The sequence below is a fragment of the Geotrypetes seraphini genome, chromosome 3 (assembly GCF_902459505.1).
Source record: "Geotrypetes seraphini chromosome 3, aGeoSer1.1, whole genome shotgun sequence".
NCBI lineage: Eukaryota > Metazoa > Chordata > Amphibia > Gymnophiona > Dermophiidae > Geotrypetes > Geotrypetes seraphini.
This window is the reverse complement of record NC_047086.1, coordinates 230,758,025-230,782,274: the sequence shown is the minus strand read 5'-3', so window position 1 is coordinate 230,782,274 and position 24,250 is coordinate 230,758,025. Positions and strand designations below refer to the sequence as shown.

Here is a 24,250-nt window from a genome sequence, read left to right as displayed (position 1 = left end):
AAAAACACTGCATGTGTACTCTGTTATCACTTCCTTTTCAAAGTTGCACATTCAGGAGGAAAGAACTGCTATTTTTTTGTGATTGGACTTGATCTCTTTCTGGCATCCATTCAAGTCTGTACAAACCTCTAGCCCTCTTACTCAGGAGATGCACATAACACTTAAAATATGCCCTGAAAATTGTAATCTGCTAGGAACTGTCGAATAACTGGAATATAAATATTTTAAATAAATGTGTAGTAGTAAGTGTAGAAGATTGTTGTCTACTTATTGTAGTTCATTTCTCTTTATTTATTTTTCATTCAGAGCCTATGAGAACACCAAAAACCCTAAAGATTGCAGAGATCCAGGCGAGGCGCATTGCAGTGGATTGGGAGTCGCTAGGCTATAATATCACTCGATGCCATACATTCAATGTCACCATTTGCTACCATTATTTCTGGGGTCAAGGTGAGAGCAGAGCAGACTGCCTGGACATGGACCCTAAAGCACCACAGCATGTCGTGGATCACCTGCCTCCATACACCAATGTCAGTCTCAAAATGATCCTCACCAATCCAGAAGGGAGAAAGGAAAGCGAGGAGACTGTGATTCAGACTGATGAAGATTGTAAGTGCTTATGCTGATTCAGTAATTTATGCTAAACTAATGTGTAAAGAGGGAATACCTAGAATAAATTTTTTATGTTTGTAGTTTGTTTATACCTTTTCTATTAACCCATGGAGTACATCATTAGAGACTTCCTGTTGGGCTTGGTAGAGGCAGGTCAAAGAGCAATAGGGTACAGATTACCCAGAAACACCACCTAAATATAAATTAAAATGAGCTTTTAATTGATGTAGTGTGTATTAATTTTCAGAAAGCTTTTGAGAAAGTTCCTTATAAGAGACTCCTGAGAAAATTAAAGTCATGGGATAAGAGCCAATGTTCTTTTGTGCACTAGGAATTTGTTGTTGGACAGAATTCAGAGGGTAAGGTTCAATGGACACCAACAACAAAAAACTATTCCTCCTGGTAAAACAGCTAACCACTCCCCCCAAACAAAACATTACAGATCACCTCAACACACCCACAGCCCAAGAACTAGCAGACTACCGTATTTTCACTCATATACCGCGCACCCATGTAAAACGCGCACACGGGTATAGCGTTTGGGAAACTGTAATTTATGTAAAGAAATTTTTATATAGCGCGCACACCTGTATACTGCGCATGCCGCCCCGACTCTCCTTTCGCCCGCCCCGAAACTCCTTTCGCCCGCCCCGACTCTCCTTTCGCCCGCCCCGACTCTTCTCTCGCCGCCCCGACTCTCATTTCGCCCGCCCCGACTCTCCTTTCCCCCTTAAAGTCCTATCCCCCTTGAAGTCCTGTCCCCACCCTGAAAGCCTGATGCCCCCCCGACGTCCGATTCACCCCCCGCAGGACCGCTCGCACTTGCACCCGCACCCCACCCCGAAGGACCGCTCGCACCCCCACAGCCTCCTCCCCCCCCCATCATGGAGAAGCTGCCTACCGTTATCCTGCTGCTTCCTCTTCCGGCGGTCCCGCCCTTTCTCTGACATCAGAGAAAGGGCGGGACCGCCGGAAGAGGAAGCAGCGCAGACGCAGGGCTCAGAGAAGGGGGCGGGACCGCTGGCAGAGGAAGCAGCAGGACAACGGTAGGCAGCTTCTCCATGATGGGGGGGGAGGCTGTGGGGGTGCGAGCGGTCCTTCGGGGTGGGGGTGCGAGCGGTCCTGCGGGGTGAATCGGACGTCCGAGGGGGGGGGGAACTATGTAAAAAAAAATTTGTGCAACGCGCTCACGAATATAACGCGCATGGTTATACTCGGTTTGTAAAATCGTGTATAACGCGCGCGTTATATGCGTGAAAATACAGTACTTCCTGAATAAGATCAAAACTGTGCAAACAGAAGTAGCCAACAAGCTACCAGCACAAACATATCCCAGACTGGCTCGCGAACAACCTTCAGAAACCAGCAAGGCCGATCTCATCTGGTCCACCTTCACTACCCTGTCCATCTCCAACACACAAAAACTACTAGGCAAACTAGTCACCCGATATAGCCTCTTAGACAACTGCCCCCCCCCTACCTCTTCACATCTGCACCCAAGGAAATTATCATATGGATCAACTCCCTCCTAAACAAATCCCTCAGCCAAGGATGCCTACCGGAAGAAATGGGAAAAATAGCTTTAACCCCAATTCCTAAATCATCTAATACAGATCTCATCTCGCCCTCAAATTACAGGCCCTTCGCTGGCATCCCCATTCTCACCAAACTTCTTGAAACCCACATAAGCGAACAACTAACAGCATACATAGAACAACATTCATGCCTTTATCAGACACAGTTTGGTTTCAAACAACAGCACAGCATGGAACTCCTCATCCTGACCTTAATAACCAAAATCAAACAACTGCTAAGTACAGGCCGTCAGGCCATTCTCCTTCAATTCAACATATCTGCAGCATTTGACTCTGTTGATCTTCAACTACTCAAAAAACAGCAAGGGAATATATTTATCCAAGGTGATACTTATAAATCACTGTTGTACTAATCACCTTTGTTTTACTTCAAACACAAATTACAGCACAAGTTGATGTGGTTAAGTGAACACTCAGACCCGCAGCTGAGGTCCGGTGAAACAAGTTCACGGAGCAGCTGTTAAGGAGACCATCATTGTTGTTCACAGTCTCCTCCACCAAACAAAGACTAGATAACAACACATAAACTTGAAGAAAATAAAATAATAAATTGAACAACAACTTAACTTTGAATGGTGTGGATGATACACATAGCTGCTCCGGGCTCCTCCATTTATTCACAATACCGACCCCCCAACCTAGGTTTCACCCGCTGGCTTCTTCAGGAGGGGTACTACAATTACAAGATGACTCAAATCAGCACTACACCACACAGCTTGCTAACTTAATAAGCAATACATTTTGAAATACTCAATATAAACACTCTCTCTGCAACTTACTGGCACAAACACTCCATACTGCACACACACGCACTGCTGACACATACTGTAGAGAATTGGAGTGTAAAACTATAAATGTTTACCATTTTGTTCGTATGTTTATCTGTCTTCTACATTATCATGTATTTGCAGTGCCTGGTGCAGTACCAGCAAGTTCATTAAAGGGCACGCCGTTCGAAGACAAGATCTTTTTAAACTGGAAAGAACCTTTGGAGCCAAACGGCATCATCAGTCAGTATGAGGTAAAAGGAAGAATTATTACATTTATCAGCAGAAATTTTAAAGAAATAATACAAATTACTAATTGCACATTTTTTATGTTTTTGGTTTGCAAGCTCCTGGCCATTTAAATTAGAATGTCTTGTCTTTCAGAGTAATATAATTGTTGTGATGACTAGAAAATTAAACCTTGTTTTTTTGCATCATAATATTTCCAGTGGTAGTGGAACACCTTTTGGTGATGGGTTCAAACAAATCAATCTTGAGCCCCACTTCAAAGCTTTCTAGTTGTTGATGCTCTGCTGGGCAAAATGTTAGCCTAAGCCCCAGTGTTCCACTGCATTCAACTGCCTAAAAACATTTTTGTTGTCCATGAGCAAGTAATATAGTTGTGTAGATAGACAAAAGAGCTTCTTGTACTCGGAACATTAATTTTAAACTTTGCAATCATCATATCCTTTCAGTCATGATCTGTAAAATAGCTTTAGTATCTAAGACAGCTGCAGCACACAACAAAAGGGCTGAAATAAAAGGTGGGCCCTTAGGGGCTCATAATCAAAAGAGAAAAACGCCCAAACACCGGCCTAAGTCGGCACTTGGACGAACATTTCCCAAATAGTGTTTTTTGCCACAAGATTGCATATTTGCACTATTTTGCTGCTATTTTTGTGCATTTCATATACTTGCATAATCTCGTTGATGTATATTTATATGAGAACCCTTCTTGCTGGTTTATATATTTCCAGTGATGATAAATTAGCTGCTATTCTACTTTTTTGCAAGTTTGCACAGTTTTGAAAATTGCTTATTTGCACATATAGATTTGCACTTATAAAATAAACAAAGAAAAAATTTTTTATAAAATAATTATTTAAAAATATAAGAGTAATGGTTAAAATATTGATAATTTAGACATAATTAGTCATAGGTTTACCATGAAGGTTTTATAGATCAATGAAAGAAAACCACGCCACTAATCCATATGTGGGCTATAACAATATAATCCGCAGGAGTGGCATATCTGAGATCATTTTCCTTCATGTAAACTAAAATAGATTGGTCAATTTATATTATGACCTTTGAGTTTTTCTGGCTTTTTTTATTTTATAGCCAACCATATCTTTATATGCCTCTCTCAAGGAGATATGCATCTAGTTTGCCCTTGAAGCCTAGGACTGTCGATTCTGCAATAATCTCCCCTGGGAGAGTATTCCAGATGTCAACCACTCTCTGTGTGAAGCAGAACTTCCTGACATTAGTCCTGAACTTGCCCCCCCTTAGCTTCATTTCATGTCCTCTTGTCCGTGTCAAATTGGACATTGTAAATAATCTTCTCTGCTCTATTTTGTCGATTCCTTTCAGTATTTTGAAGGTCTCGATCATATCCCCACGCAGTCTCCTTTTCTCAAGGGAGAACAATCCCAGTGTTTTAAGTCGATCCTCATATTCCAGTTTCTCCATACCCTTCACTAGTTTAGTTGCTCGTCTCTGCACCCTCTCCAGCAGTTTTATATCCTTCTTTAGGTAGGGAGACCAATGTTGGACGCAGTATTCCAAGTGGGGTCTGACCATTGCCCTATAAAGCGGCATTATAACTTTCTCCGATCTACTCGAGATTCCTTTCTTTATCATGCCCAACATTCTATTTGCCTTATTTGCCGCTGCCGCGCATTGTGCCGACGGCTTCAGGGTCCTATCTATCAGTACACCCAGATCCCTTTCTTGTTCACTTTTCCCCAGAGTTGCACCTGACATTCTGTACTCGTATTCCTTATTTTTACTGCCTAAATGCATTACCTTGTTCTAGGCGTTTTGGATTTGGACGAAAAGTTAGACGAAATATGGTATAAAGATGGACAATTTAGCGACTTGGACGATCAGATCTGCAGGATGTATAATTAGATGATTTTCGAAAGTAAAAAAATTTTGGACGTATTTTTCGAAAATGTGTCCTAGGCTGTTTTTTTACTTTGGATGACTTGCGAGTTGGACATAAAGGGCTTAGACGTCCCTTTCGATTATGCCCCTCCACATGTCTTCTTGGTTCTTGAAAGGTTCTCTAAATATTGGCTTAATGTTTAAGAAACTTGATCAGATGATTACTTTCAAAGTTTTCCATGACCAAGTGAATATACTTTAGAGCTCAGATAAAGGTGGTGCTGTGATGTAGCCTTGGCAAAATATAAAGTCTTGGTTTTCAAGGGCTGTCGGTAGGGCATGTTTTCAGGAGATCCTTGATGAATAAAAGAGTTTTGCTTGCCTACAACTTTTATTGTATACAAATCTCTCATATGCATAATCATTAGGGGCTATTGGTGGCCCTGGAGGACTGGGAGTAAATCCCAAGGATAGAGCTGCGTTGAAGTATGCTTTTAAAATGAAAACTGTCCTCTTACAACAGAAGTCCTAGTTGGATTTGGCCAGGTTGAATGCCTTCTAGTTGGACACTGATGATATTTGGGCCATCCACTGTGGCCATTAACAAGTGTGGAAATATCTATTTTCAGTATAATGGGAGAAAAGTGTGTTAGTCTATTCCTGCTCCAAAATATGGCAGTAGAAATTATGATTGCATTAAAACCAGGTAGCATATCCTGTACTGATGGAATTAGTTTCCTGTGAACAGTAGGATTAAGTTTAAATTTTGGCCATGATCTTTAAATCCATAAATGAAATTATCTTGCCTAGAGACTCTCTAGTTCTCTTCACAGTGGGAAATCTTCCCAACAAGCATTATTGGTGAGTCTTGCATTAAAATTGGACAGGTTGGTTGATATTGGAAAGAGAGTATGTTTTGTGTAAATTTTTAAGCATAGGTGCATCTGTTTTATGAATTAAATTCCATTGAGTTAAGAAAAAAGAATGAAAACTTGGCACATGCAGCTTTTTAGCTAGTAACATAATGTTTACTAGGGCTGTATTGAATATTCGTATTTGATTCAGCCCCAAATACTTTATTTGTTTCAGCTGAATAGTGATTTCAATTCAAATACAAATAATCCAGTACTCTACTATGCTAAATCCTACTGAAATAAAACACTTAATCTCTGATTTCACATTGCTGCTTTTATTGTTTGTTAAAGTTCAATGCCTATTCATATTCAGACAAATAATAATTTTCATTATTCATATCTGGCCGAATCGTATAATATGCTATTGGTTTAGCTCTAGTGCTTACTGCAGATAAGGTTAACCAGTCTGCCCAGCAGGGTTGTCAATGGGAGTTTGTACCTGCTGCGAAGGCAGGCTAACTTCCCCATGTCTGTTTTTCATTTGGGGGGATGTACCTCTGTGATGTTTACTTCCCCGATGGTTTCTTAGGGTAATCACAACAGTCATTGCATAGCTGTTTTGAGTTGATCTGCTTCATTTTTGATTCCCATTCTCTTGCCCTTTATCTCATTCCTTTTTTAATTCCAGCACTGTTTCGTGTCTACCATCTACTTTAGGAGGGCATTCTAGGTATTCATTACTCTCTTCATGAAGATATGTTTCCTGAGATTATTTTTAACCACTCTTTAAGCCTGTTACATTAACGGGTGCTAGAATAGATGTGTGTGTCTGTCTTTCTTTCTTTCTGTCTCTCTATTTCCTTGGCTGTCCACCACCACCCCTTCCCTGCTCCCCCTGTCCAGAAGCAGCCCCTCTCCCTTCGTTTTACTTCTCCTCTGTCCAGCAGCACCTCTTACCTGCTCCCCCTGTCCAGCAGCACTCCTTACCTGCTCCCCCTGTCCCTCTTCCCTGCTCCTCTGTCCAGCAGCACCTCTTCCCTGCTCCCCCTGTCCAGCAGCACTCCTTACCTGCTCCCCCTGTCCCTCTTCCCTGCTCCCCCTTTCCAGCAGCACTCCTTACCTGCTCCCCCTGTCACTCTTCCCTACTCCCCCTGTCCAGCATGCGACTTCCTGGTTGTTTGTGTCTGCCCTCCTCTTCTTTAAAGCAGCTTGCTGAGGATCCCGGTTGAACCAATGAACAGCCACTCGGTAGTATGTTCCCTCTGACGCGATCGCATACGTCAAAGGGAACGTGCTACCGAGGTGCAGGCTGCTTTGAAGAGGAGCAGCGGTGGTGGCAGCGGTTGGTGAATGAGGGGCGGGAGGGGAGAGTCACCGATGTGTTCCCTACCTCCGTGTTCGAAAATGGAATTTGGCACGGAGGGACACAGCATGGCGGCAGCGATCACAAAACCCTAAGTGCACTGCGCACTTAGGGTTTTATGATAGAGGATTCTACCTTCTTTGTAGTTTTATATAATGTCTTCTAGTTCTAGAGCATTCCTCCCTTTAAAAAAATGTTTTTCTCCTCTGTCTCTCCTGTCATTTAATGCAGTTATCTACAATGAATATGCATGAGATTGATTTGGATACACTGTCTCCATTGTATGCAGATTTCATGCACATTTCATTGTGGATATCCTGAAAACCTAACTGGCAGGGAAGTACTCCAGGAATGAATTGGGAAACATCTACTGTTTACATATTTAGGACCTCCAGTCTCCTCTCTTGCATTTGGTCATTTTTCTCTATACCAGCTCCAGCCTCTTTATGTTCTTTGTGAGATTCAGTCTCCAAAACTGAACACAGTGAGGCTTTAACAGTATGTTGTACAGGGCATTATCGCCTACTTTCTACTAGTTATGCCCCTTTCTGTTAAGCCTAGCATTCTTTTGGCTTTGGCCACTGCCTTGTCATGCTGTTTTGCCACCTTGACAAGGTCTCTCTCTTGGTCCATACACATTAATCTCTCCCCTCCTATTGCACACTATCCAAAGCAATAAGTAAAGTACAAGAATAAGAACATAAGAAATGCCGCTGCTGGGTCAGACCAGTGGTCCATCATGCCCAGCAGTCCGCTCATGCGGCGGCCCTTTGGTCAAAGACCAGCGCCCTAATTGAGACTAGCCCTACCAGTGTACGTTCTTGTTCAGTAGGAACTTGTCTTGAATACCTGGAGGGCGTTTTCCCCTTTGACAGACTCCAGTTTTCCACCACTCTGGGTGAAGAACTTCCATACGTTCGTACAGAATCTATCCCCTTTCAACTTTAAAGAGTGCCCTCTCGTTCTCCCTACCTTGGAGAGGGTGAACAACCTGTCCTTATCTACTAAGTCTATCCCCTTCGCTACCTTGAATATTTCGATCATGTCCCCTCTCAATCTCCTCTGTTAGAGGGAGAAGCCCAGTTTCTCTAATCTTTTGCTGTACGGCAGCTCCTCTTACCCCTTAACCATCAGTAAAATACCATCTCAATCTCAACACTGAAAAAAACCCCAATTTTTATGACTTGGATGACACACACACACCTAATTCCATCCAACATTGTTCTAGCAAATAGCACCAGCTTCAAAATAAAAAAGTACAAAAGTCCTGGTAATCAAGCTAGACAGTACATGGAAATTTGAAGAGTATGTTAACAACTTAGTCTGAAAATATTTTCTTACATTACAAAAACTAAGGGCTAGATTCACTAAAAATAGCAACTCAATCGCTGTTGGCCGATTTTCAAACAGCAATTGATTCACTATCAAGTTTGCATGTAAACCCACTGACTCAATCACTCAGTGAGCAATTGAGACATGTGCAGAGCCCTGACAGCAATGACAAGAGAAGCAGGCTCATGTCACTGCTGTCAGGGCTTCTGCTTTTTTTAATGGGACAGATATTCTGCACGACTTAAATGCGCACCATCTGTCCCATTAAAAAAGCCGACAGTTGCGCACGCCCTTGAGCCACCATTCCCTTGGCCGCCCCCTGAGCCACCATTCCCCCGCCCACCCGCTCCCCTGAAAAAACTAGCAGGAGGCATGCCCACTCACGCTGGCCCACCCGCTCCCCTGAAAAAACCATGAGGAGGGATGCCCACTTCCTCCTGCCACGAAGTCTCCTGCTCGCCCACCCACTCCCTCCTTCCACCACAGTGCCCCCTCCCTGCCCCGGTGTCCTTACCTTCTGTTGGGAGCAGGAGGTACCGCAAACACCTCCTGCTCCTCCACACGACCTGCTACGCCACCGGGCCTTAGGCCCCTCCCTGGTGTATTTGTAATGGAAGGGGAGGGGCCTATGGCCCTGAATGGCTCGTGCTCCTCCTTGGGAGGGATCTGAGGTGTCTGAGCCAATCAGGGACTTCCTTAGGAAGGAGCGTAAGGAAGTCCCTGATTGGCCATTTGTTCTTTTAGGCAGATCTACTAATCAACATAACTCTGACCATATAATCCTGTCATTTTCATCTCTGAAATCTATATACAGTGGTGCCTCACACAACGAACTTAATCCGTTCCAGGAGCAAGTTTGTTATGTGAAACGTTCGTTGTGTGAAACGCGTTTTCCCATAACAATACATGTTAAAAAAAATAATTCGTTCTGTAGCATAAAATATGCTAAGATGACATAAAAAAAGATAAATTTTTGGTTATTATTTTTATTTAGATACATCTAAAAACATAATTGTTTTTTAAAACAACACACATTTTTTAAATTTAAAGACAGACTAAGTAGAGTCTAATTTTACAGTGAGAGGGCAGAGTCTCAGCGGCAAAAACTGGGACTTAACTGTTCATTTTTTTTTTTTTCTACCGTGTTTCCCCGATGATAAGGCAGGGCCATCAAATAAGACAGCCCCCCCTTTTTAGAAAAAAATGTAAAATAAGGCACCCCCCCGCAAATAAGCCACCCACCGATACCTGCGCTTACCCGAATCGGGTGGTACGGTGGGTGACTCCGTGTGGTCCCTGGCACCCCCGACACGATCGGGGCAAGAGGGAGCTCAAGCCCTCTTGCCCCCCCGACTCCCCGACACGATCGGGGCAAGAGGGAACTCAAGCCCTCTTGCCCCCCCCCCCCGACTCCCCGACACGATCGGGGCAAAAGGGAGCTCAAGCCCTCTTGCCCCCCCGACTCCCCGACACGATCGGGGCAAAAGGGAGCCCAAGCCCTCTTGCCCCGCCGATTCCCCAACTCCCCGACAATATCGGGCCAGGAGAGAGCCCAAGTCCTCCTGGCCACGGCGACCCCCTAACCCCACCCTGCACTACATTACGGGCAGGAGGGATCCCAGGCCCTCCTGCCCTCGACGCAAACCCCCCCTCCCCCCAACGACCGCCCCCCCCAAGAACCTCCGACCGCCCCCCCAGCCGACCCGCGACCCCCCTGGCCGACCCCCACGACACCCCCAACCCCCTTCCCCGTACCTTTCTGTAGTTGGCCGGACAGACGGGAGCCAAACCCGCCTGTCCGGCAGGCAGCCAACGACGGAATGAGGCCGGATTGGCCCATCCGTCCCAAAGCTCCGCCTACTGGTGGGGCCTAAGGCGCCTGGGCCAATCAGAATAGGCCCGGGAGCCTTAGGTCCCTCCTGGGGGCAGGGCCTGAGGCACATGGTCGGGTTGGGCCCATGTGCCTCAGGCCCCGCCCCCAGGAGGGACCTAAGGCTCCCGGGCCTATTCTGATTGGCCCAGGCGCCTTAGGCCCCACCAGTAGGCGGAGCTTTGGGACGGATGGGCCAATCCGGCCTCATTCCGTCGTTGGCTGCCTGCCGGACAGGCAGGTTTGGCTCCCGTCTGTCCGGCCAACTACAGAAAGGTACGGGGAAGGGGGTTGGGGGTGTCGTGGGGGTCGGCCAGGGGGGTCGCGGGTCGGCTGGGGGGGCGGTCGGAGGTTCTTGGGGGGGGCGGTCGTTGGGGGGAGGGGGGGTTTGCGTCGAGGGCAGGAGGGCCTGGGATCCCTCCTGCCCGTAATGTAGTGCAGGGTGGGGTTAGGGGGTCGCCGTGGCCAGGAGGACTTGGGCTCCCTCCTGGCCCGATATTGTGTGGGGAGTTGGGGAATCGGCGGGGCAAGAGGGCTTGGGCTCCTTTTTGCCCCGATCGTGTCGGGGAGTCGGGGGGGGGGGGGGGCAAGAGGGAACCAGGCGGAGAGAGGGCAGTTAAGCGCAGTGCCTGCGCGGAAGGATGCAGCTCGGGCGACTTCGTTGTGTGAAACGAAGTTCGTTGTACGGATCAAGACATAAAGTTCGTTGTGCGCAGTGTTCGCTGTGCGAGGCGTCCGTTATGCGAGGCACCACTGTATATAAAATCGGAGGTATGTATGTGTGTATGTATGTGTGTGTGTATGTGCCGCGATCACGCAAAAACGGCTTGACTGATTTGAACGAAACTTGGTATGCAGATCCCTCACTACCTGGGGTGATATGTTCTGGGGGTCTCGCGGCCCACCTGCACACGTGGGCGGAGCTACAAACAGAAAATCAGATTTCACCCATTCATGTCAATGGAAAAAATGTAAAAAGCTGCCAACGCAAAAACGGCTTGCCCGATTTGAATGAAACTTGGTATGCAGATCCCTCACTACCTGGGGTGATATGTTCTGGGGGGTCTCGCGGCCCACCTCCACACGTGGGCGGAGCTACAAACAGAAAATCTGATTTCACCCATTCATGTCAATGGAAAAAATGTAAAAAGCTGCCAACGCAAAAACGGCTTGCCCGATTTGAACGAAACTTGGTATGCAGATCCCTCACTACCTGGGGTGATATGTTCTGGGGTTCTCGCGGCCCACCTGCACACGTGGGCGGAGCTACAAACTGAAAATCAGATTTCACCCATTCATGTCAATGGAAAAAATGTAAAAAGCTGCCAACGCAAAAACGGCTTGCCCGATTTGAACGAAACTTGCAACACATCTTCCTTTTCAGTTTAAGAGATTGCAAATTCCAGTGAGACTTGCATTCTCTATCACAATCAACAAATCACAGGGACAGACTATTACATACTGTGGAGTGGATTTAAGATCCCCCTGTTTTTCCCATGGACAACTCTATGTTGCTTGCTCAAGGGTGGGTTCACCCAAGAATTTATATGTTCTTGCTCCTGGAGGTGAAACTAAAAATATTGTTTATAATCAAGTTTTGTGTTTGTTGTATTGTATTCATTTTGTCAAATATTTCACATTATAATTTGAATATTGTACTTTTTATAAAGCTGTAAAAAAATAATTTCATTCACCACTATAAAGTATCTTTATTCGAATCCATTTACAGTGTTATTGCTATAATTAAATACCCGTGCAATGCCGGGGCATCAGCTAGTGTTAAATAAGACGATACTGGGATAATGCTTGTATTCTATAATGAAACCTGAATGCCCAGGTTCCATTATAGCAGTGTATCGCAAACTGTGCACTGCGGCATAGATTACAGATGTGCCACAAGACACCAGCGAGGAAGAGGCGCCAGCGCTGGTTGACTGCTTACGGGACATTGTAGGCAGTCAGCCAACACTGGCACCTCTCTTTCTCCAGCATTTCCCCCCCAGCGGTAATAGGAGACTCAGGGCTGTGGCTGGAGGGCATACGTGTATGTGCGGATGTCGACATGATGGCATCACACATGCATGTATCATCGCGTCAACGTACACACATTTCCAGATGCCCTCCAGCTGCAGCCCCGCATTTAGCGTGACATGGCTTCAAAAAGTTTGCAGTAGAGAATGACAAGGTGACAGTTCATCACCGTTCCCGATCCCGGGGATAACTGCGGGAAACAATTCCATGTCATTCTTTAGTGTTTATCTCATCCTCAGTCCTTCTACACCACCATTCTTCAATGCAAGGCTTGAGGGTCAGTGATTGTGCCCATTCATACTCCGATTCTTATGTGAGCCAAGTATAGGACAGTCAATCCATTGTGGCATCACTGATGAGGTTGGCTCTTAGGCATTGGTGGAATGAGGCATTATGACATCACAGTCTCATCTCTGGATTCCAGAAAGTGTTATTCTTTAGTGTCTATCTCAACCTCATTCATACTCCGATGTTTCCCTCTCTCCTTAAAGAATGACATGGAGATGGCTTCCCACGGTTAACCACGGGGACAGGAATGGTGATGAATTGTGTTACCCTATCATTCTCTAGTTTGCAGCACACAGCATTATAGAATGCGCTCCTACTGCATGGCCTTAGAGTGCCTTTAAGGAAGTACCCGGTCATACAATTGACTCCTAGATTTTTAAGTAGGTACTATACTACTACCCCCTTCTCTCATCCTGCATCCTTAAAGGGGAGCTCCCTAGGCGATGCAGAGTAAAAGCTGTTATGCTCATACACTGCTTCCATCAGAGCGGTATCTGATCTGAAGCCAAATGTTACAGTCCTGTACGGAAAAAGATCAAGCTGTTCACTGCTTTCCATGTAGTACCAATAAATAGATGTTTAAAAAGTTATCTGTACAGAAATAACCTTCAAAAAATGCTAATCAACCTCAAACAGAAAACCTAACCTCTGTCTCTATGGCATAATCCAAGTACAATGAAAATGTGACTATGTAGGTAATCCTTGAGTTTTTAACAGATCAGGACTAAGTATAAGCTGCTTACCGCACTCTGTATACATCAGCTTTCTTTTCATGCCTCTCACAAAATGCTCATTCCAAACCCTGAATTATCATTTTTAAATTCTTAATCAACACAGGTGGGGGGAAGAGGAGAATGAAGATGAGAACTAGATAAGGGCTTGGAGGGAGAGGTGAGGCACTGTTGGTTTTAGGGACAATTAAATTTGTTGCAGGGACAAATACAGTTTTTTTATAGGTAAGTTTCCATAAAAGAGAGGTTTGAATGATGGGATAGAACTCTAAGATGAAAGAGAGAGAGTGTTTGGTTAGGGGGGGATGGGAGGAGGGGGGAGCCGAGATGGCAGGAACATGGACTTGGCAATATGCTGAGTGTATTGTTCATATCTTGCCTGTCTGTGGTAACTACTGAATACTCAAAGTACTTTTGTTCAAAAATCAAGCAAGGGATAGGAAGGGTTTATTATGATCTACTTGTATGGGATGAGGAAGGTAGGGGGTGGTTACATGGGGATAGTCAAATTGATGACACAAAGAGATGAGTTGAAAATTTGTATATGAGTAATGTTAAGTCTAATGGATTTGAATGAGGATCGAAAAACAACTTTCATTTCCTTTTAAAGGACAGACTCAACATCTAGACATACGAGAACAACTTTCTAGGAAAAAGCTTTTAAATCTATCCAGGGGAAACAAATTCAGCGTATCTGCAAATTAACACACATCTGCATTCAGTGAAGGAATGCTGTGTGGTCAATGGAGATCACTCTGAGGAAAGGGAAGTTACCAGTAGGTGGGCCTCAAGTTTTGGTTTTTGGGCCTATTTTTAACATTTTTGTAAGTGATATTGCTGAAGGGCTCTCAGGTAAGATTTGCCTCTTTGCAGATAATACCAAAATCTGCAATGGAGTAGTAGACACCCTTGATGGTGTGAACAACAAGAGGAAGGACCTAGCGAAGCTTGAAGAATGGTCTGATATTTGGCAGCTAAGATTTAATGTTAAGAATTGCAAAGCCATGCATTTGGGCTGCAAAAACCTGAAGGAATAGTACAGTTTTGGGGGTGAAGAACTTTTGTACACGAAAGAGGATCAAGACTTGGGTGTAAAAGTATGTGATGATCTGAAGGTGGCCAAATAGGTTGAAAAGGTGGCAGCAAAAGCTAGAAGGCTGCTAGGCTGCATAGGGAGAGGTATGGCCAGTAGGAACAAGGAGGTATTGATACCCCTGTATAAGACTCTGGTGAGATCTCATTTAGATTATTGTGTACAATTCTGGAAACCACACATTCAAAAAGATAAACAGGATGGAGTAGGTCCAGAGCAGGGGTAGGTAATTCCAGTCCTCGAGAGCCTCAGGCAGGTCAGGTTTTCAGGATATCAATAATAAATATACATGAGATAGATTTGCATCTCAAGGAGGCAGTGCATGCAAATCCATCTCATATATATTCATTGTGGATATCCTGAAAACCTGACCTGCCTGTGGCTCTTGAGGACCGGAATTGCCTACCCCTGGTCCAGAGGAAGGCTACTAAAATGGCTGATGGTATTTACCATAAGTGTTTGGGGACAGACTTAAAGATCTCAATATGTGTACTTTGGAGGAAAGGAGGGCGAGGGGAGATATGATAAATACGTTTAAATACCTACTAGCATAAATATGCATGAGGCCAGACTCTTTCAATTGAAAGGGTGGTAGATGCACGGAATAGTCTCCCAGTAGAGGTGGTGGAGACAAACACTGTCTGAAATCAAGAAAGTGTGTGACAGACACATGGGATCTCAGAGAGAGGAGGATATAGCGGATAGGCAGACTCGATGAACCATTTGGCTTTTATCTGCCATAATGTTTCTATGCCTTGCCTGGTAACTTGCGGTTCTGTATGGGGAGGATGAATTTTAAGAAAATGCTGAAAACTCAATTATTTGCCAATGCCTTCCTTCCTATGCTAAGGCTTATTCCTGCTGATAATCTCCTTTTTAGTATGTTTGTTTTTTTACAGTAATGTATGATTTAAAGCCGGCTTGTAGTTCTGAATTGATTGAATTTGTGTTTTATCCCTGTTCATAACTGGGACGATTATGATGTTGCTTAGATATGTCTATGTTATATGTGGTAATCGCAGGGAAACAATATTTTATGTATGTGATATGGAAACTGCATAGTTTTATGCAGTATATAAATTTTTTAATAAATAAATACGCAGAATCTTGTGCATATCCTAAAAAAACCATACTGGCTTGTGTTCCTGCACAGCAGGTTTCAGAACCACAGATCTATTATGCCATGAGAGTCCTTCCTACCCTTTCAAAATAAAAAAAGAATACAGACATTTAAAACACAAAACATCAGTCTCTTCAAGGCAGATGAAGACTTAGGCCCTACTAGTATGTTCATTTTCCCTGCAATACTGCAGAGCCCACCACCCACCTTCCAGCTTTTCCTTTATTTCCTTATAATAAAATACCCGTGCTCATTCCATGACTTCTAAAATTCTAATGCTGTTTATCTTTCATTACAGTACTCCCCAGATATTTGCGGGGGTTCCGTACCAGGAACCCCCGCAAATGCTGAAAAACTGCGAATACGGTTTTCCAACTGCGAATGACCGGGCAGGAGAGGGCAGCCGGAGCACCAGCGAGTGAAGGAAATCACTCACGGTATGTTCTGACCGCCTCTTCCTGCACTAAAGTCGGGCCTCACCAATCGGCTCCTGAATGGTGAGGCCTGACTTTAGTGCAGGAAGAGGCGGTCGGAGCATACCGCGAGTGATTTCCTTCACTCGCTGGCGCTCTGGCTGCTCTCTCCTGCCACTTCGGCTGCCCTCTCCTGCCCAGTCATTCGCAGTTGGAAAATCCGCGAATGACTGGGACTGTGAACAGCGGACCGCGAATGACCGGGGAAACACTGTACATTACATGAGGCTGTTCCTTACGTTCATCAACCTTCCTCTGAATAAATAGTTTGCGGATAGACCACATTAACTCTACCCTTTGAACGTGAAAGACAATTATTGCACGAGTCATCAAACCCATCGACTCAGTTTTTGCCCTTCCTTGGCAGAATAGTTCCAGGTTATTCATGTTACTTAAGGATATAAAAACAGCCATGCAGGGTCCTTCAAAACCAGCATCATGTTTCCGTCAGTGGCCAGTCCAAGTTACAAGTACCCAACAAATTCTCAAAGGTACATCAATTTTTCATAGTAGTTCATAGTTGACTGGTGATATCCATGACATAAAATCTAAGTATTTTCACAGACTTTTATTGGATTCAACTGAACCGCTTAAGGACATTAACATATAGGGGTGGTTTTACTAAGGCACGCTAGCCGATTTAATGCATGCTAAATATTAGCATGCGCTAAATGTTAACGCGTCCATTATATTCTATGGACATGTGCTAAATATATTAGCGTGTGCTAAATTGGCTAGAGCACCTTAGTAAAAGAGGGAGATAGTTAGCCAAAAAAAAGTGATGTTATTTGTATTCTTTTATCCTGCCAAATCCTAGCTAAATGGAGTTTAGGCGGGTCACATTATTTAACATACAGTTAGTTGTCTGTGTTTCATCGAGTTCTATAACCTAACTTATACATTCTGTGTCATATAAGGTGTCTAAGATAGCATGCTACTATTGATCTTGTCATTCTATAGAGTGAAAGTCATTACAGAGTGTGAGTTCCCTTAAGCACCTAACAAAGACTTCTTAAAAAGCCATGTTTACAGGCCTCTACAAAACTGTGTATATATCATAGTTCTTCAGATTTTGGATGGGAGTCAGTTGTACACTTTTGCGATTTGATAACTGATTTGCTGTGAAGTGATTTCTATTTTATATATATACTAGCTGATGCCCCGGCGTTGCACGGGTATTTAATTGTAGCAATAACACTGTAAATGGATTCAAATAAAGATACTTTATAGTGGTGAATGAAATTATTTTTTTACAGCTTTATAAAAAGTACAATATTCAAATTATAATGTGAAATATTTGACAAAATGAATACAATACAACTAACACAAAACTTGATTATAAACAACATTTTTAGTTTCACCTCCAGGAGCAAGAACATATAAATTCTTGGGTGAACCCACCCTTGAGCAAGCAACATAGAGTTGTCCATGGGAAAAACAGGGGGATCTTAAATCCACTCCACAGTATGTAATAGTCTGTCCCTGTGATTTGTTGATTGTGATAGAGAATGCAAGTCTCACTGGAATTTGCAATCTCTTAAACTGAAAAGTCTCTCGAGACTACGACGGGAGTTCACGGCAGCCATTTCCTATTGGCGATCTACAAGGGGCAGGAGCATAGGAAGATTGCTCCTGCCCCGAAAGCCCGCTAGACTACCAGGTAAAGCCGGGATGCCGGGGGGAAGGCAAAATTATTTTCCCCCTCCTCCCCAAAAAATTGCAATTATGTGAAATCGCGAGTGCCAAAACAGCGAATGGGGAGGGGAAAGTGTAGTTATATTCTTATGAATTTTATGTATGGAATGGCAGGTTAGTATGTTTTTAGTTTAAAATTATTTTTAAAGCTATTTATCTGCCTTGGTGCTCCATTTACAAGAGGTACAGAGCTTTGGAGTTTTCTATTAGGGTCTTTAAAAAATATATATATATTCATTATTTTAATTCAAAGATGGTCCCTGAGCCTGTTAGCTATTTTAAGATGGTTTTATATTTTTAGGTGGTTGACAAGGCTATTTGTTAGTAGCCAAATCAGGCATTTGGACATCACACTAACCTGAGAGCATATAGAAGGAGGCGAGGGCAGACAGTGGATGGAAGGGGCAGACGCTGGAAGGAAGAGAGTGAAAAGAAGATGAAAGCAGAAACCAGAGACAACAAAAGATAGAAAACCATTTATTTTGTGATTAGAATATATCAGATTTGACATATATATCCTGCTAGAGCTGGTGTTAGACATAACTAGGGACTGCAAAGCCCAGTCAGTGCTTCTTTAGCTAACTGGCTTATTGCTTTCTTTGACCAGGGGGCAGTTGCCCTAGTTGCACTCCCCTAACACTATTCCTGTTATGTGTGACTGCGGTATTCTGTTAGCATGATATTTCTGTGTAGTATTTTGTAATAATTTGGCTTATTCAGCTTTCTTGATAGTAGAAGGAATATATGTGAAGGGGAGGGGAGACAGGGGTTTTGTTGATCCTTGCTCTGTATTTGTATTTATAAAATGACAATTGTACAGAATATTGTTTCTGTTTATACTTTAATAAAATACATTTAATATAAAATCATAACTGAGGCTTGTGCAGATGGGATCAGATGGTTTGCAGGTACTGAGTTCGCGGAGACAGGGCAGAAATGTTTTTTTTTATTTATTTCAGTCTTAGTAATTTGCTGGTCCACAAAATAATTCTTTTATTTCCGCCGGTCCATAGGTGTAAAAAGGTTGAACACTGATCTAAGGGATATGGTAGCTTCATACGGAAGTAGAATTTTATCTATAAAAGCTGGTTCCTTGGTTCTAAGAGTTTTAAATATTAGGAGGGAAATTTTATAAGTTATTCTATGTTGGACCGATGGGTCTTTTTAAGCCGGGGGTCTTTTTAAGAAGGGGAGTAACGTGTTCGAATTTCTTCGAGTTCGTAATAACCTTGATGGCAGTATTTTGTATCAAGGGAAGACGCCTAATATCTGTCTGGCATATACCCTTATATAAGGAGTTACAATAATCTATTTTTGATATAATAAGGGAATAAATCAAGATATTCAGTGAAGATGATTCCAGCACTTTAGCCAAAGATCTTATCATTCTAAGCCTGTAAAAACAACAACTTACAACTGATCCTATTTGTGGATGAAAATTAAGCCAACTGTCAATGATTATGCCTAAGATTTTAATCTTATTGACAGCATTAATTGGAATACTGTTGATACAAATTGAAGATGGAAGTTGAATCTTATTCTTCCAAGCGAAAAAGAGGCTATTGGTCTTGGAAATGCTAAGGGATAACATATTTACTTTTGACCAATCGTTAATTTGGTTGAATTTAAGATTTATGACAGAAAGGTTTATGGCAGATGAGTCAATGGGGTAAATTATTTGAAAGTCGTACGTGTATGCTGTAAATCCAATAGATTGGCAAAGAGTTAGAAGGGGAGCCATATAAATGTTGAACAGCAGAGAGAGTATGGAGCCTTGAGGTATTCCAAATTTAGTTGAAGTATTGTTAAAAATGACCATGGAAGAGCGATCAGTAAAGTAAGAACGGAACCATTCCAATGTGTGATCAGTAATACCAATTTCAGCCAGACTTTTAAGAAGGAGATGGTGGTCAATGGTATCAAAGGCAGCCGCAAGATCCAGTGAAATGATAACTGATTTGTATTGATCCAAGAAATAATGAATAGAAGTAGTTAAGCCAATCAGAGAGTATTCAGTAGAATGGTGTTGATGATAACCTGTTTGATTGGGATGTAAGATTTTTGTTTTAGTTACAAAATCTGAAAATTTCAAGTTAATTATAGTCTTGATATACCGCTTTTAAGTGCAAAGCGGTTTACAATTTATACAAAAATATAAAATGGTGGATGACAAATTCACAAGATCAGTACAGACATGGCATGATACTTAAGGGCAAATTGGAAGGACACATTGCATAAAAATAAAAAGAGAGGGGAAGTAAAAAAAGGGATAGAGGGAATCTTTAATGTTAGGCCTAATGTCTCTGGATTGAGAGGGTGTAGGATGAAGTTAAGAAGTGATAGACTCGGGAGTAATCTAAGGAAATACTTTTTTACAGAAAGGGTGGTAGGTGCATGGAACAGTCTTCCGGAAGAGGTAGTGGAGACAGAGACTTGTCTGAATTCAAGAAAGCCTAGGATAGTCACATGGGATCTCTTAGAGAGAGGAAGAGATAATGGTTACTGCGGATGGGCAGACTGGATGGGCCATTTTGCCTTTATCTGCCATCATGTTTCTATGTGATACAACAGACCAAACCTTGTTTTTTTTATGTGTGAAGAAAAAAAAAGTTACAGAAGTTCAAGCTTAACTTTCACAAACTGTTTATGGATCTATGACTTGAAAAATCATCCATTCTCAATGTTTTGAATCTCTTACTTTAGTCACCAATTTCCAGAAATGGTCCCAAATAGCACACTTGATACATTTATTTAACAAAAAGATATTAACTTTAAAATCATGTACCGTAGTAATAAGGGGCTTCATACAGTGGAGCTATAAGGATATCAATTATTAAGATGGACGGAGAAAATCCACCACTTTTTTTTTTTTTTTTACTGAGATAAGCAGCATAGCATTTGTTTTGTTCTTTTGATATCTGGCTGGGTGATTGTGACCTGGATTGACACTGTTGGAAACACAATAGTGAGCTTCATGGATCTTCAGTCTATCCCAGTATGGCTTTCTGTTCTTAAGCTATGTATAACCTAATTTGTAGGCAAGATAAGTCTTAAGTATTTTATAAAAATGATTCACTTACTGTTTTCCTCTTTAAACAATTTAAACAGGTGAGATACAATAGCATAAGGTCATTTGATCCTGCGGTGCCTGTGGCTGGACCTTCTCAGACCGTGTCAAAACCTTGGAACAGTACACATCATGTTTTCTCACAGCTGCACCCTGGGACCACTTACCACTTTCTCCTTAGAGCCAGCACAGTCAAAGGGTTTGGGCCAGCGACAGCTATCAATGTTACCACCAATATATCAGGTAATGTGGATCTATCAAACATATTTACAGTCTAAAGGATTTCTTTTAACACAATTGCAAAATGGCAAGAAGAGGCAAGGGCAGATTTCGAACTGTAATTTTTAATGAACTAAAAAAAAAATATTGTTTTACTTGTGAACTAATTGAGAGCAAGCTTTTGGTTAACTGTTAATGGTTGGCTAAAAGCATATTAATTATAAAACAAGTGGTTTGAGCAATTTAAAAGTAATAACTGAGATACTGGGCAGAGATCTTGGGTTTAAATAACGGATATGAGGGGGTGCTGAAAAGTTCTTAGCCCAACCAAGAAAAGAATGATGTTGATATAGTTCAGTCAATGATCAGAAATTGAGAATGACATGGGATCAAATTTTTCCCCATCCTCGCGGGAACTCATTGTCCCGTCCTCACAAGTTCTTTTCCTACTCCTTCCTCATTCCTGCAAGCTCCATCCTCATCTTCACAAGCCTCATAAGTGTTTGAGGCTTGTGCGGTTAAAGCAGAGCTTACAGGAATGGGGCAGGGACAGCGACAAAATTCACGGGGACAAATTTGTCCCCGGGTAATTCTCTAATCTGAAACAATGTCAAAAACATAGAATTTCATTTCTGCAAATTGGCACTTAATGAAACAAGATAACACACTTTTCAGCTACAGTGGCAAAATAATGCTCAGAATTTAGGAAGTTGGTTAGTTGGGCTGAGAACTTTTCAGCACCTCAGTAGGGAAAAAAAAAGAGTTTTTCAAAACCTTTTTCTTTTATTTTTCAATATAATACTAATAATAATAATAAATAACTTTATTCTTGTATACCGCCATACCCAGTGAGTTCTAGGCGGTTCACATTAATTAAACATAGTTATATGCAGTTAAGTAATAATTGAACAGAAATGCATAGCGTTAGGTGTTGAAATGAGCAGCGGAGAGGAAGAAATTGGGGAGTAGGGTGAGGTGGGTCGGGGGGTGGGGGTGGGGCGAGATGAAAGAAAAAGGGGGGGAGGGGGGATTCTTTGGGGAGGGGGCCTTTAAGTGTCGTGGCGTTGGAAGAGGTGTGTTTTGAGTAGTTTTCTAAAGCTGAGGTAGGTTGGAGCCTCAAGGATTAATTGGGTTATCCGTGGGTTTAGCTTGGCGGCCTGGAAGGCGAGGGTTTTGTCGAAGAATTTATTGGAGTGACAGAGTTTTAGGGAGGGGAAAGCAAATAACTGGATTCTGCGGGATAGCTCCATACACTTCATCCACTTTTCCTGCAATGACTTTAACCCCTTTGAAAAGAATTCTTCTTTTTGACCTTCAAACCAGGACATCGCAGCTTCCTTGACATCTTCATCACTTGAAAATCGCTGTTCACAGAGATTTTTCTTCAATACTCGGAATAGGAAATAACCTGAGAAAGCTAGATCAGGACTGTAGGGTGGATGGTTCAGCTGCTGAAACCCACAATCTTAGATGGCAGCCTATGATTGTCATGACATGTGCTGCTTCTTCACAACAATGTGCCAGAGTACATCTGTGAATTTTCCTCATCTTTTCTCCTTGATTGACTCCCCCAAAACAATCATTGTGTTGGCGTAACTCTCCCGGGTTATGGTTGTCTTGTGTGGCATGAACTCAGAAGCAAAAGTCTTACATCATCCCAGAAGACAGTTGCCATGACATTGCCTCCAGAATTTTCTGTCTTAAACATTTTTGGGGTGGTGGATGACTTATGCTTCCATTGCATTGACTCCATTTTGGAGTCAGGATCTCTGTGATTGACCCAAGTCTCATCTTCAGTCACCAAATGATGAAAAAAATTCACTTGGTCTTCACGGAAAATTTCCAAGTTCTCCTGACAGCACTGGAGCCTCGTGTTCTTCTGCCATAGTGTTGGCATTCTTGGAACCCATCTTGCACTAACGTTGGACATACCCAACTTTTCATGAATTATTTTCTACACTGTATCAACCAAGATGCCCATTTCTTCAGCTATTCAGGAAATCTTAATTCGTCTATCTGACAAAATTAAATCCTTGACTTTCTTGCACATTTCTGTGGAAGTTTGTGGGTCATCTTCAGTAGACTCTCTACCCCCACTTAAACTGCTTGCTTTAAAATTTTACTTTTTAGGATGATGGGGCACTCACCATAAACTACAGTCATTCATTAATAGATCTCTTTGGCTTTTTCTCTTCTTTTCTGCAAAATTTTATTACTGAACGGTGCTCCAAATCTAGCAGTTTCTTACTTGTTTCGCATGAGGACTCTCCTGACATCCTGTCTCTTGGAATGTTAGACTCGCACTGAGCTGTACCTGTGCATGAATAACCCTGAGACATGTCACATGCACAGACTTGTTTCAACATACTTGCTACTTTCTTTCTCAGGTAGATAAATTATTGAACATTCCTCATACAAGTCTAGTGACATTGGTGGAAGTTAAGTAATGCAGGAGAATTTTGAATAGATTAAAGGGGAAAGAAGATAATTCAATGGGAGACTTGAGGAACACAATCAGTAACCTAAACAAAAGGTGATTAGAGTCTGGATAAGCATTTTGATAGTGTAATTAGAAAGGGATGAATTTTAGTGTGATATAATAGGTAAAGAAATAGCAGGTTTTAGCAGTCTGTTGAATTTGTGTTCTCACTGTCTGTACAAAACTGAACCAATCAAAAAATTGACAGTTTCTCTACTAGTGCTGCCCAGTTCAGGGAAATTTTTTTTAATCGATTTAGCCTTTTGAATTGATTTTTTTTGATTCAGTTCGATTCACTTTTCCTTCCCAATCGGGCATTTTTTCAAATGGTCTGGCAGGTTTATTTTTGTAGCCTCGTCACCTATTCCACCCCCCAACCACCACCGCTTTTCCCTCTCCAACCCACTTCTTCTCTCTGTTAGGTCCTTGCTTATACTTGCTGTCTAACACCAGCTCTGGCAGGATACACATATTGTAATCACAAAATAGAAAATAAAATTATTTTTTTCTACCCTTTGTCTCGTCATTTTATTATTCAAATCATGTTGGTCC

General features: G+C 42.6%; 1 protein-coding gene across 4 annotated transcripts in view; it reads left to right on the top strand.

Moving 5' to 3' along the window:
* The window catches only part of PTPRK (protein tyrosine phosphatase receptor type K), a 1,016,831-nt gene that overhangs the window by 689,773 nt on the left and 302,808 nt on the right, over nucleotides 1-24,250 (top strand). For all 4 annotated transcript variants that reach the window (XM_033939071.1, XM_033939068.1, XM_033939070.1 and 1 more), the window contains exons 8-10: nucleotides 307-609; nucleotides 3,119-3,228; nucleotides 21,042-21,243. In XM_033939071.1, coding sequence (XP_033794962.1) covers nucleotides 307-609; nucleotides 3,119-3,228; nucleotides 21,042-21,243 — 615 coding nt within the window. The remainder of the gene's footprint in view (nucleotides 1-306; nucleotides 610-3,118; nucleotides 3,229-21,041; nucleotides 21,244-24,250) is intronic.